We start from the raw sequence: 15,258 nt of genomic DNA on the forward strand, positions 1-15,258 counted from the left end.
ATAATGCAGCTGTTCTATGCTTGTATGTACTTTTATTTCTAATATATGCTGCAAACAGATGGGTTTAATGGAAAACTAATAAAAAACATTAAACCAAAAAAGAAAAAGAAACTTGTAAGGGCTCCTTGGTGAACAAAGTATGTAATTGCGAATAATTTGCACACACATTTTTACATATACAGGTATGTTCTGCAATTTTTTGTCACTTCTCAGCTGACATATGTGCTGATACAATATATCTATCGGCCAATAGTATCGGCTGTCCAATTTATCAGTCAGGCTCTAATTCCTGCAATGCTATTTGACACTGTGATATTATACAGTAGGTGCATGCACATTAGAATAACATTAAAACATTATAAGGTTGTTTTTTTACTCTCTGATGTAAACATACACTGTTTTATTTGTTGCATAGCCTGTTGTAAGACAGCACAAACGTTAGTCCTACATCAGAAGATGGAAGTGCAGGACCAGGAGTCTCTGGGGATGTGGAATGGGCTGGGCAGCCGGGATGCCATCTCCAGAACTGAAGTCATGGAGAGCATCCGCCAGGACGTCATGAGGAAAGTGGAGGCCATCAGACCCATACCGTCACTGGCCCCGTCGCCCCCAGCCTCTGGGAGCCCTCCTAACAGCGACCTGAATGACACCCTGGCTCACCTCCTCATGCTGTCCAAACAGTGTCCCTTTGACGACGTCAAGGAGCGATGCGTTCGACTTCTACGGGGCGTCCAGGTAGGAGATTCATACAGCTCATAATCGAGCTTCTTGTTTTATATTGCATTGAGCTGCACCAGGCTCTCATACTGTATGTCCTCCCATACTATTGTTCTGCTGCCATCTGCTCCACTCTTCACCTCTTCATAAGCATTGCAAACAATGTGGTTGAGTCAGAACGTCATCGAGACCCATTGCATGTTTAGTCAAGTGGATTACATTCAGTGACACGATGAAGCACCATGAACTCATTAACACTTAAACACAACAAGAGTGAAGGATTTACCAATCCAGCCCTTCAACCATATGCATACATGCACAGAGAAGAATTTGTATAAACAATTTGACTGGTTTAATATTACAAGGATTTGGGCTGGCTGAAGGGGAGACATCACACTGACCACTGGTCTGTCACAACCATCTGCTGACATCATATCCTTCTATCAGCTAAAATCAATGTCAGCACTATCAGTATGCCGTGCAGTTTTTGATGTTATTGCAGATGTGGTGGGGTGTAAATTGGATTCAGTTCACAGCATGTAGCTGAATTTGATTCAAGTTGTTGTCAATTCTTTCTGAACCAGCCTTAGTATAAGAAGTGGACTTCCAATACATGTATATTCATGGTTCATATGTGTTGATGATTAATGTTGGCGCCAAAGCATTTTGAAATTTATTACATTTTGTCAGTATTTACTTGCAGAAAAACAAAATATTGGGTTTATCCTGGCTTTTCCGTGGCGTTAGCCGTGGCCTGTTCCACTTAATGAGTCCTCTAATAAGCAAAACTAAGCCCGACAACTTTTGATGGCCTGACACGTTGTTATTCTGAGGAAATAGGCTGTTTGGCAGTGGCATTAATTCCTGTTTGTGCGGAAGTGTTTTTTGGAAGATGGAGGAGAGGGGCAGAGAGAGATGAGTGAGGGAGAAAGCTGCTTTGCGGGTTTAGCAGTGCACCACAGTACACACCGTCTGGTATTTTTGAATTATGCTAAGCTGCATTTGCTTTGGGCTTGCCAAAGGGTGCATTTTGCGAGCCCAATGTGGCAGCTCATGTCGTTCTGGTCCCATGGTTGAAGACCCCCCTGACCATCTCACACACACACACACACACACACACACACACACACACACACACTTTTCTCACGTTGTCAGGGATGGAAGGGGGTAAGGGAGGGGGGTTTGGGCTCAGACAGACCTCTAATTCCAGCAGATCCGCCGATTAAAGACAAAATCTTTGAAAGCGCAGACAGTCCTTTCCTCATACCAACCCCCTCCTCTAGAAGAGGAAGGCCTCCTGCTTGGTAACAATAATGTCTCTTAATATCCTCATGGCTTGCAAAATTAGTTTTTGCTAGTTTATTGCCCCAATGTGCATAACCACAGTTTATTTTGTACATTTTATCATCTGTGAAAGTACATCCAGTAATAATTTTAAAAAGGAGGAATGCCCTCGTCCATGGGAAAGGTGTGGCATGAAAAAATCGAATTCCAGGCACTCATACAGTATGCAGTAGATAGTAAAAATAAAAAGCCTTTAATAATATGTGCTACTGTAATACATTAAAACATATGCTAATGCGTATTGGCATATGTTTTAAGAAACTTTCCACTCACAAGGTTGTGAATACCACAAGAGGGGGGCGTCCATATGGACTCTACTTATGAACACTGTAAACTCGACCCCATTTGAAGGCACCACTAGATCCAATAATAGTTGAGGAACCCATATGATAAAATAGAGATTCAGAAACATCTCTCCTCTAAAGGCCACAGGCCCTTCTCTGGTCCTAGCATTAACCTCAGTTGCCTGTTTTTTTGCAATCTGAGTAGTTGCTTGTTTTTCAAGGCACCCTGTGAATATGCAGGTCAAGCTGTGTTCACAGCTAAAAGGAATGGGCTCGAATGTTTGCTGTGTTATGTTGCCCCGATATTTCTGAGGTCAAGGGTTACGGGGTCGCGGACGAAAATAGGGTTGTGCACGGGGGGTTGGGTGGTTGGGTTCCTGCAAGCCGGGATTTGCTGGGGTGAACATATGGGGGTCAAAATCACTTACCTGTGCAATCCTGCCAGTATGGTCAACAGACAGAGGGTCATCCTGGGGCTATAGTCAAGGCGGTTGACCTTGCTGAGCTTTATTGATCTAATGCATATATTGGACCACGGGGTAACGACGGTGAAGACAAATGCACACACAAACCAAGAGAGACAATAGCAAGTGTTTGTTCTGAGTCTATGAAAGGGGTGGGCAGACTCCATCGTCCCTCTCGCTCTCCGGTCACCATGTTCCCTCACTGGATGAAAGGAGCCCAGTCTTGGGCGGCTGGACGGAGACAGAGAGGGGTTTCTTTGTGTTATGTAATTACTCCATTGAGTTAGCCCTCTACCCTAAACTTGAAATTAAGAGCTACTCTCAAAAGATCAACCTTTTCTTGTGATGCAGACTGGTGAGACTTTGTCCACATGTGCAGCCTACAGAGATGAAATGATGTAGTAAACAGTAAATACCACATGGGCTTAGAGTCTCTTTGAATTTGAGTCAGTCCAGTTCTGAGTTCATATGGTCAACTAGCAATGCGGTCAAGTCCATTTTAGGTCTGACTAAATAACATAATAAATAGAGCATCTTACTTTGTTAGTATAGCAGCTTGTTCTACAACAAGGTCTTTCTTACTCTAATGTCCTAATGCACAATTCATCATTGTGCAGAAGTGCATAGTCCCAGTCTGTTCCTCTCATGTATTATCATAACATTCGAGCCACTGAGCTAAGCATCTGTTTTTCTGAAAGATAAATCCCTGGCAATCTTTCGAAAACCCAGCGGGTTGTTTAACAACATTAACTGCATTTTTGAAGGTATTTCCAGAATCATCAAAGACTCCTTTGTCCATAAGGATAAAAAAAAAATATTCAGTTTGCTGTGCAGTAAAGAAGATGTTTATCCCATTCCCCAAGTTGTGACTCTAATTTGTTTCTGGTAACTGATTTGTTCAATTTGTATAATTTGAACTAAAATTAGAAAGTGTATTTATCAGGTGTAGTTATCCATGTTAATGTTTTTCCCATTATTTTATATTTTTTCTGGCCTCTTACTCTATAAAATGAGCAACCATCTTCTTTTGGATTCGGAAATGGAGTTGCAACTTGGGAAATGGGAAATAAAAGAGATGAGAGATTCATTTTTTAGAGATTTTGTTTTACAGAAGCGACAGTCCTGGAGTAGACTTCAGCTAACTTGTTTTTCTCTGACGAAGACAAAGGCTGTGTGTCTTTCAAGCTTACGCTGCTCCTAATTTTTTTTTTTACACATACTTATTTAGCTAATTATGGACATCGAGGATGACTCAGCAGCTCCTCTAATAAACACTTACGTGTGATTAATTAAGTGAATTGGCTTCCTGGATCTGACCTCCTCCCAGAATAACCCAGAACACATTTCTGCCTCCACATGAAAAGCTTGGGAGGGACTCCAGGCCCTCGGAGGAGATGGCATCAGATATTGATCACGTTGCTTTTTCAGGTTTGATTCATTCATAGCAGGTGCACAAGGTCCCTGTCATATTGGTTGTAAAGGGTGTGCATTGCCTTTAAATCCGTGTGTCAAGACTGAAATATGTACAGTATGGTTGCACATATACGGTTATAAAATCCATATTTGAATTGGCCCTCAAATGTATCATCCATTTTTATATTGATTATAGATTTGGTTTTGTCTGGGAAAGCTTGTTGTCTGTATAAACCTGGCTTTAAGGTGGCATGCTTGTGGTGAGGCTATATAAACAAACCTGTCTTGTCAACCTTGACAGACAGGAGTGTGGACAGATGCAACATTGCTTTTCAGAGAGTCAAAGTCCACTCGTAGGCCGTAACAGAGTTGTTAAAGTTTTTGCCCGCTGTCACAGTGACAAGGATTTCTCTCCTTTTCATATGCTTTTGTACATGAACGTGGGTGTGTATGTACCTGTCTTTGTGAGTGTACTGTATGTGTCAACGTGTTTTGTGTGTGCATGCCTCCAGTCCTCTACCTCTGCTTACTCTGTAGACAGAGTGAGGAGGACCCATGGGGAGAGAGCCTTGTGGTCTGGACAGATCTGCTGGATTATGGCCGATCTCGGCTCGAACCAGGTCAGACAAATTGCATGTTGAGGGGGGAGAGAAAGTAGCAGCAGCAGCAGCGGCAGCAGGCGGTGACCTTTGGCACAGTAACTGTACAGTGCTCCATGGATATGGAGGATGTGATAGAGAAATAAAGCTGTGGACTCACAGCTGCCAGCCAGCTGGGTAGAGTGATGGGACAGTGTTTATAGGAGCTGGTGTGTGGGTGTGTGTGTGTGCACTGGCAGTGTGTCTGTGTACAGTCTGTGGGATGTTCAATCTAACTAAACTACATGAAGCTTTATGTTCATATTGTGGCCATTTAAAGCTTTTCTATACTCCTTCAAACCTCTTATTGTTTTCGGTCCTGGCGATGCTGACAATGATAGCTGCACAATGATGCATTTTAGCTTCTATTCTGTTCCTTTTCAAAGTTTAGGTGCAATTTAGAGCTTAAATGATTAATTGGTTAATCAATGATTCAAGAAAATTAACAGTTGTGATACTTGATTTGCTGCTTTTCACCATTTTATATCCTTGTAAATAGGGCTGGGTGATGAATTCAGTATGATAACTTACCCTAACCTTAACCTTTCAATGGAAACGTATCGTGATGAAATCAGATATCAATCGTGATACACAATTACGTCGTCTAAATTGATAATAGAATGGCACTCGGAGAGCGCAGACCTCCGCCAAGCTGCCCGAGTACGATTGCCCCCCCTCTCCGTGCAGCTTGCACTATCATCCATGTGTATTTTTACCTCCGCCAAGGCCAAAGGCCTAGGAAGGAAGTTATGTTTTCACCAGCGTTGGTTTGTTGGTTTGTCCGTTTGGAGGATTACTCCAAAAGTCCGTGATGGATTTTAATGAAATTTTTTGGAGGGGATGGGGTGTGGCACAATGAACGAGCGACGTACATGATTTATACAATATCTTGACTTTCCAGCACCAAATGCCTGTTTTGCCAGACCATTTCTAACATGCTAGGGAAGCATACTAACACACAAGCCCCCACTTTGATCCTACAACACAGACAGACCCCCACCTTCCAGCATGCTGCCGGCTGTAAACTCGGGAAGACTAGCGAGGAGGGGGCATGTGGGAAGTGTGCAACTAGGTCACTGTCAATCCTGTTGTAAGCCTGAATAAATGATACAAAAAAAGCACAATTTTCCATTTTTAGCTGTTATCACACATGCAAAAAATCTCAGAAACATTTTCCTGTAGAAAGAAAATCTTTAATTTGTTCCCTGTGAGCATCATCATTCTTCATCTGTTCCACTAAAACATGTAAAGGCTGCATTATCCTGGCACCGAGGGAGGGATGGGCTAGTGTTGGGTACGGGCTTTTGCAGAGCCTGAGCAGTCGTCATGGTACCAGTGGCATGAGGTGCAGTGATGGGGTGGGTTGGTTGACACCGTTCCTTGGGGGTGTGGGTGCTGGCTCGTCTGCGATTATTTCTGGCAGCGCTATTCAGGAATTGAGAGGGAGAAAGAGAGGGAGGGAGATGGAAAGAAATAAAGTAGAAATGTTGCGAAGGTTGAACAACAGATGTGGGGGAAAGTAACGGCGATTGAATAGATCATGCAAGAGGTGGAACAAACACCGTCTTTCTCTGTATTCAGTCAGCAACCTCCAGTGGAAAACTACTAGCACCCCGAGTCTACGAGCCCCGCTCTCCGGAGCCTGAATCATTTCTCTAATAATAATAATATCTGTCTCTTCCAGAACTGAACCCCACACTTTAAATGTCCCTAAATCAGAGTAAAACCCAAATAGATAGTTGATAATCAGGTCACTTTGTCATCCAAGCTCACATCCATGCAATCCACCCTGGCTTAGTTGCAGTTGTCTCCCATCAGATCAAGCATACATTGCAAGGCTCAGCTTGTCTCACCTACACACCCCGAGACTGAGGAGGAGGAGGAGGAGGAGGAGGAGGGTGTGGAGAGAGGAGGCAAGGCGGTGGACAACAGTAACAAAGTGCTGCAGCAGGAGGTGGAAATAAATAACAAACTCATGCAGAAAAGGCACATAAATAAAAACGTTCAATGCGTGGATATAATAATAGCCATGTTCTCCTGCTCTGCATGCAACCTCAGGTAGAGCAGGGTTTACTGTGTTGCTCCTATCAGAAGAATAGAGATAGGGTGATCACATGGTGCCGTTGAATAAACAAGGCTCACTCTCTCTCTCTCTCTCTCTCTCTCATTGCCATAATGTGATATTTATAACTCGCATATGGAATTAAAATTCGCAAATTATTAATTAAGTCTTCTGCTGCTTCGTTAGGTCCTATTCCTTTTCCCCAACACGCCTCTCACAAGATCGTGTTCGACTCTCCTTTTTTGTTGAAACTGAAACTTGTATAACTGCATCATACCTAAAGTAATTCTAGGTATGTGCTGAAATGTCAAAGAAATCATGTTAGTTTAACAACACCTTTCCTAAACCGGTTCATCCACAGGGACAACTTTAATGTTTTCTTTCTGCACCGTTGACCCCCTTTTCACAGCATACATTAGGACTTCTCATGGCATGAACAACACAGGAGTAATAACAACATAACTAATGGCTGGTATTGTGCATGTTGGCTCACTGACACAGTTCACTTGGACACTAAGCAATTAGTCATTTTTTATGCTTTTTCATGCTGAATGACTTGTTTCAAAGAAAATTATAAGCACATCTGCAACAAGATTTAAAGTGTAATTCTTTGTGGAGAAACTCAGTTTTACAGATCTGAATGATTAAATCAACTAATTGATTAGTCGACAGAAATGTATGAGTGTTAGTTGAATTTCTTTGGTCGAGGACAGCTACACCTGTGCTTTTCCTGCTGTGACAAGTCAAAATATCTGCAGTGAAACCTACAGTATATTGACCCTGTAATCTTGTGACAGCATTACATCATCCTGTAGCAATAGACCTGTTTTCACGGCAGACATTTTAACACACGTCGCAGTAAAAGCAAAGGTGTGAGTGATGAAATGAATGATGGCTGAGTTCTATGTTATTAGTAACACCTGTGCCTTTCCTATTATGATTTATAAGTCCAAATGTCTGCTGTGAATAAGGCCTTTCTGGCGTTGGAATTGGGGGGACTGCGTCTGAAAATGTCTGTAACTTCCCGAAACTGACAATCTGACATTCACTCCTCGCAGTGATTGGCCAGCTGTGTGGAGGTGAAGCGGCAAGCTGGGTTTCTCCTTCTCTCTCAAGCTTTCTTTTCTTTCTTTCTTAACACAACTATTTCTGTCACTTCTTGTGTATACACATGAGTGCAGCACTAAGTCTATATAGACAATTAGCACGTCTTCTTGCCCCTCTCTCTTTGTAGTTAAGATTAGTTAAGTGTTAGTCTAATAATACACATATACACACATACAGTAAATATCTTTTGGTTGAAGAACCTCTAACTGTAGGGCTGCAACTAACTATTATTTTCATTGTTGATTAATCTGTTGATTATTTTCTTGATAAATCGATCAGTTGTTTGGTCTATAGAATGTCGATATTTTGTGTTTCCCAAAGCCCAAGAGGACGTCCTCAAATGTCTTGTTTTGTCCACAACTCAAAGATATTCAGTTTACTGTCACAGAGGAGTAAAGAGACCAGAACATATTCACATTTAAGAAGCTGGAATCAGATCATTTTGACTTTTTTTTTCTTTAAAAAATACTTAAACTTTTAAACTACATTAATTTTAATAGTTGACAACTAATCGATGCAGCTCTGTCTGACTTAATTGTGTGTCCCCTGCTTCTGAAACCAAACCTACAGTATACCCATGTATATTTCTGTAGGCTTTTGGATATCCTGAGGGAGTATTCAAACACACACTCACACAATCCAACAAAATAAATCTTGCTGATATAGAAGTGGCTGCATATCTCCCCACTTGCCTCATACACTCGGCCCCTGGTCTCGGACACTGTCATCTATCGACTTGCGTGCCATCTGTTCAGGATTAATTTGATCGAATTCATAAATGAATGATGAAGGTTATTGTCCAGTGGAGGCAGTATTCGAGAAAAATCAATATATGCCTTTTATCCTCCACCCTCTTAATGCTAGGCTCTTTACTTGATGAAAAAGAATTGCTCATTGAGTGGTTTCATCATTCACACCGCGTATTGAATGACTGAAGCCGTTCACCTGTATGGACACATGAGGGCGCTCTGTACCAGCCTGTAGCCTTCACTTTGCTCTCCTCTCAAGTTGCTGGATGGGAATTTTCCATGTGTTGGGCTGAATGCATGCAATGCTGCACATGATTTTATTTTTTTCCTTTTGCCCTGGTCACTGGGCGTTCATCCAGTATATGTGTTTGTGTGTGTGTGGGACTTTTTCTACGTGCTCATGTCTGCCTATGTGTGTGTTGATCGGTCTGCCTTTGAGTGTGAGTGTGTGTGTTGTGTGTTTACGGGTCTTGAGAGATTTATAGCAGTGAGCATGCAGGATTTAGAGGCATCTGCGGATCAGGTCACAAAGCATGAATAGCCCTGTGGCTGCGGTCCAGGCCTCAGTCTGAGGTAGCCCCTATTAGGATACAAACCACACAGGCTCAACACTGGGCTTAGCCAGCTGGTATACACAAACAAAATATTAGGGACACTCGCTCCTGTTCTCATCAGGAAATATTGTGCAACCACTGACATTTAGTTCAACCTGAATCCAGGTGAATAGCTGCAATTCTGTATTGATTTTAAGTCGCTGTGTCTGCTTTTGACTTGAGCAGAAGATGCTGCTGAACAACCAACAAAATCAACAATTTTCATGATGGATTGACTGTTTAAGTCATTTATCGTGCAAAAATGCAAAGCGTTTACTGGTTCCAGCTGCTTTTCTCTGTTGTATGTCAACCCTTGGTTTTGGACCATTGATTGGACAAAACAAGCAATTTGAAGGCCTCAACTTGTGGTCTGGGAAATTGTGAGGGACATTTTTCATTGTTTTGACATTTTATAGACCAGATGATTCATTGTTCTATCAAGGAGTTGTTAACAGATTAGATTGTTGCGCCCATGAACAACACAGGTTTAAGGGTTTTGAGAGTTGGACTGCCATAATGGGTCTGTGCGTCAGAAATAATGACATACTAATTTAGTTGATGACAGTATTTCAGATGGGAAAACGGAATGTAAACAGGATGTAGTATGTATATGTATGATGAGAAGTAATGTATGTACACAGAAGTGTAAACAGGAATGTAGTATGTATAGAGAAGTAATAAATATGTATATACACAGAGGTGTAACAACTGTGTAGGCTTTTCTGTGAGTTTAAAGGCTACCTGCCTTTAGTCTTGAAAGAAAACGTTAAACATGCAGCAGGACACACACGGCGCTCACAAGGGCTTGTTCACCTCCGTGCACCTCGTCCAATCTTGCAAAGACCCCACACTTTGAGACATGAACTTCGCTGTGGTCAGCACCTGATGGATCGTTTCCCATTGCAGGCATTGTGTGGTGCCGCTCACCGAATGGCGTTGCTTCAGTTTACCCAGTGCCGTGTTGGCTTAGACCCGGCTCTGATGTTGTTTCAGCGTGTGTGGTATTGTTTCAGGCCCAGTGTGGAGTGGTGGAGGTGGTATTGTGCTCTCTTCTCGGGGGTATTGTCCCGAGCTGATGTATGTGCGCTTGTTTATGTTACAGGCCAGTTTGTCAGGACGGTGACAGTTTCACGCTACGGGACCTCCGCGTTCCCACAGTCGTTCACCTCTGACCTCAGCTCTTTTGCTCCAAAATCAGGTCGAAGTGTGAGTGTGTGTGTGTGTGTGTTTGTGTGTGTTAGAGGCACAGAGGGAGAGAGTGAGTGTCAGCGTGTGTGATTGACATGCAGTGTTTGTAAAAAGTACTTCACAGTGGTTACTTAAGGTAGGAAAACACTCAACCCGACCAGTGTATGCCTTAAATCTGGACATGCACCTTTGTGTTGGAGGTTATTTGGTGTCATATCACACACACATACATCTTTACAAAAACATACATACAGTGTAGTCAGAAAGTCTGAAATGAAACAATGATTGTGAGGTTTAAGTGTCAACTCTCAGCTTTCATTTTAACATGTTTTTATCTACATCGAATGAGAAATGTAAGACTCGTAACACTTTTTATACATGGTCGATTTTAGGGGAAAGAAAGTAAGTGGACAACTTAATAAACGCTTAAATAAAGTCACGGTCTTTAGCAAGTGAAGCACATACTCATTTGGATTAAGGTTGCTTGTCTTCATTTCAGTTCAATGCAGACTATTTTATCCATCCCCTCAAGGTGCAATTTGAGGGAAGCACATTTGCAAACATAAAATACACAGAAAACATTCATTGGCTCACATAAAAAGTGACAGCTTGCCGCATGAGTAGCACCCTCTCCAAAGTCAATGTCATATTTCAGGATGTTTGTCCTGCTGCATTGTCCTAAAACTGGGCTAAAAATAGGAACAAGATACACTATGTTCATTATCAAAAATTCAAATGACATAATCTATTATAACACTGGTGCACCTACAAGTCTGTACTGGCTATAAATGTGCTATTTTTGCCACCCTCACCTTAATGGTATTTATGGTTGTAGGTTGCAGCCAGCTGTCACGAAGCATCTAGTTTTGTAAGTGTCACCAGATACTGTGCCAAAATACTTCTGATGATATTGATCCACCACACCAGACACTTTGAGGATCAAGATTAATTGCTGGTGATAAATCCTACAGTCGGCTGACAGAAGAGTCAGGCTGGGTGACATTGACAAGACATTCTTTTATCAAATACCTGATAATGATACATATGTGTAAAATGTGGTGATAAACAGTACACTAAAATATGTTACTGAAAACATTTGAGGTGAGAAATTGGCATTAAAGTAACATTCTTGATTTATATTTGTTCAGCGCTGCCTAGTTTGACAGTTTGATCCGAGTTTGTGAGTTTCGCAAGCAGTGATTGACAGCTGCTTTAGAGACCTGTTTGGCTCTGATCGGTTATTTTCCTTCTGGCGCGGGGAAATCTTGCCATGCAATGCCATCAGGAGCACTCGGAGGACACAGAGGAACATGACTCTGTCTCATGAACTGGCAAAGTGGCAAACAAAAACAGCTATTGCAGGTTTAAAGGTGCACTGGGTAACGTGTAGCCACATGCTCCAAACAAAGAGGGGTCAGTATTTCACCTCTACTACTGGATCCGTACAATCTAAATACATACAATTACTGTCATCTGTTATTTAAAAAAACAAAAACAAAACAACAACAGCAGGGCAAGAATACGCAAAATTCAACCAAACTTCTGAAACTCTGAGAGCCGGTCAAAATAACACTGCTATCTTATAATCTTCACGTGTGGCGTCGGCCTATAGTTTACGTTGTACGGGCTGTACGGTCCGCGTACGTTTTGATAGTTTGTTTATTGGCTTGGCTTTGGGATAGCAGTCCTCCCTGCCAATGGGGGACTACTTCGCCAGGAAGGGAGCGTGTGGCGGCTCCAGAGCTTCAGTCGCCGGCTGTGGCGACTCTGATTTGGCACTGGGTCTAACCTGTGTATCGGCAGCAACAGTGAGTATGCTTATCTGGTGGGGAGTCAGAGCAGACCCCCAGAATCAGACCCCAGAGCTGGGGTTTGCACTTCTGGCTGAATTCAAGCTAACTGCTAACTGGAGGTCCGTCCGTCTCCCGAAGCTTCCACACACTCTACTCCCGGCGAAGTAGTCTCCTGGTGGCGGGGAGGACGATGTGAGGGTGAGAGTGGTTGTTCGTTTCTGCCACTTTGGATTTAAAGCCTTTGAACCCACACAGGTGTTTTAGTTATTCTGGTTGATAAGACCTCTGCTCAGGTTGAAGGTGGGCCAGAGCTTTGATGGGAATTTATTAGGTCACTAATCTTCATCGACCAATAAAAACGATGGTGCAACAGGTGCAACAAAGCTAACAGGAGACACAGGAAGATGTCACTCAATTAGTCAATACACGCACACACAGTCCTGAGAAGAGGTCTAATCAGCCAAATTAATTGAAAACACCTGTGTGGGTTTACAGAGGATTTAATCCAATCAACGAACTATCGAAACGTACACAGACCATGTATTATTGACAGCCCTCGTGGGCAGCTTTACTTCTTCGTTCTCTGGACTGAGGGCAGTCACTGATGCTACAGTGACTCACTATTGCCTCTCGAGGAACAAATTGTATTACAAGACAGGACGGGCCGAGGCAAGTTGGCTAGAATGCTCATTTCAGTAGATATCTCTGCAACACGATGCATAGATGTCTTTGATATAACGTCAACACTGTAACATCTTCTTCACATTTAAATGTTTTAAACTAAAAATTCGGGCCATATCTTGCACATTGCACCTTTTAACTGTCAACATAGGTAAACACACATTTTAGATACTCCATTATATAATAACCAAAATCCCCCATGATATGTAAGGATGTTATATCAGTATTTCACCTTTCTCTACAGCAGGCACAGCCTAATACTGTGTGTGAAAGTCAATATAGACAAAGTTATGAGCTGTCAGAAATGCTAATTTTCTTAGTTCACAAACTATCTTAAAATATGCCTTTGTGTTAAAGATGATACTCTATAATTGGGGGTTGAACGCAGCCTGTTGGTATGTTTTTCACACTCTGCCCCTCCTTTCTGTGAGCAGTGAAACTCAGAGGTGTTTGTGTGTGTGCACTCACCATGAGACCAGTGTGGTTGCCGTCTCTGTTGATTTGGTCACTTCAGATGCTCGTGTGTCTGGTGTCTAACTAAAAGAAGACTCACGTGTCAAAGAGGAAATGCGTTTGTTCCCTTTTTTTTTGTTGGTTTTAACAGTTCAACGGTTTTAAAGTTCATGACTGCATAAAGGATGGAAACTTCATCTCGAAGGTGCAAAGCAAGTGCACAGAGTTGTTTACCCTCCTACCGCTCACACACTTGTACTACATGTCCCAACACAGTAATTGGACGAGATAGTGTTACATCATGTTGTCATCAATCACACCTTGAGGGTTTATTAGACCCCCTATTGAGGCCAGACCCCCACCCCGATGCACACACACACACACACACACACACACACATATTCCCGCTACATTAAGCACTCCAGGAATGTTCTGATAGCACATTACGTAACAAGGAGTCAGGTTGGATATAAACTAGAAGCTGGTCCCTGAACACATCATGTAACTGTGGCCTTTGTAAGCTGAGCCCTTGTGACTCATGAGCCCTGCAGGAAAATACTGGTGTTTTGTTGTTTGCACCAATAATTGAGGTTGTGCCCTCCTTTTGAATTATTCCAGATGTTGGCTTTAGCCACCTTGATGATATTACAAACACACAAGTTAGTCATCAGTGAAGTGAAGTGGATGTCTCGTTGGTTCTTCCAGCTGATCTGAGATAAGTTCGTTTTAGTAGTTGGCACAAATCTGCTGGCTTTACTTTAAGAAATTTGGATGTTTGATTGAGATTTGAACTTTGAGTCACACACATGAAATGCAACTTCAATACATTTTACCACCTGAAGAACATTGCAAAAGGCAGGTTGTTTCTCCCTGTGGATGACTCAGAAAATCTGGAAAATCAACAGGCTGGACTAATGGAGCTTTGTTTTGCAGACTCTTTTCTGTAGACAGTTTCCTTAAAACAAGAAACATACGGCGTGGATAAGCTCCTTTTTTAACTACTAAGACTTTTCATCAGGCCTTCATTTTGTCAGAGAGATGTTAATAAAATGTTTGTGCATTAGGAAAATGTGTTTTAACTTTGCTTTTAGTTAGTGGTTGTTTTGATATTTTTCTTATTGCATTCTGTTTTAACCATAGACTATAAAATATGAATGTAGTCTCCGTGACGTCACCTCAGGTTTCTGAAGAGCCGTTGTGAAGCTCAAAGTGGGTGGCTCTGGTTGTTGCCATCTTGAAAGTGACAACAGCCTAACTCCTGGCTAATCCAAAAATGGTGAAGAGGTGGAAAGTCGGTAGAGTTGAGGCGGTCCGGGTGATGCAGCAGAGCAGACAGCTAGCGACCTGATAGGACACCCACCTGTCACTCAAAGCGGTCACGCCCTCAATTATGCCGAACTTTAAGCCTTAATATAAGTTAAACGGGTGAAATATATAAATATTCAATCCTGTACAGTTGTCATGAACAGGGTAACAAATAAGCTATAGAGACCAAAACCAGGCCGTAAACATGTTTGTGAAGTTTCAACATGGGGGTCTATGGGGATTGACTCACTTTTGGAGCCAGCCTCAAGTGGCCATTTGATGAACTACAGTTTTTGGCGCTTCTGCGTTGGTTTCATTTCTCAGCAACGGAGGTTGCCGCTTGGTTTTGACATGCTTTGTTTAATTGTATTTATCTGTTTATCTGCTTCCTTTAGTTTACAGTAACCTGTTGTCATCACGGTTTTATCTTACACTGGTGTTAACAACATTGCATTTTTTTTAATACA

The 15,258-nt window shown here is 42.2% G+C and overlaps 1 protein-coding gene across 1 annotated transcript in view; it reads left to right on the plus strand.

Moving 5' to 3' along the window:
* Positions 1 to 15,258, plus strand: part of sesn1 (sestrin 1) — a 61,534-nt gene that overhangs the window by 1,809 nt on the left and 44,467 nt on the right. The window contains exon 2 of the mRNA XM_074616542.1: positions 416 to 735. Coding sequence (XP_074472643.1) covers positions 457 to 735 — 279 coding nt within the window. The 5' untranslated portion in view covers positions 416 to 456. The remainder of the gene's footprint in view (positions 1 to 415; positions 736 to 15,258) is intronic.

This window comes from Sebastes fasciatus, chromosome 18 (assembly GCF_043250625.1).
Source record: "Sebastes fasciatus isolate fSebFas1 chromosome 18, fSebFas1.pri, whole genome shotgun sequence".
Taxonomy (NCBI): Eukaryota; Metazoa; Chordata; class Actinopteri; order Perciformes; family Sebastidae; genus Sebastes; species Sebastes fasciatus.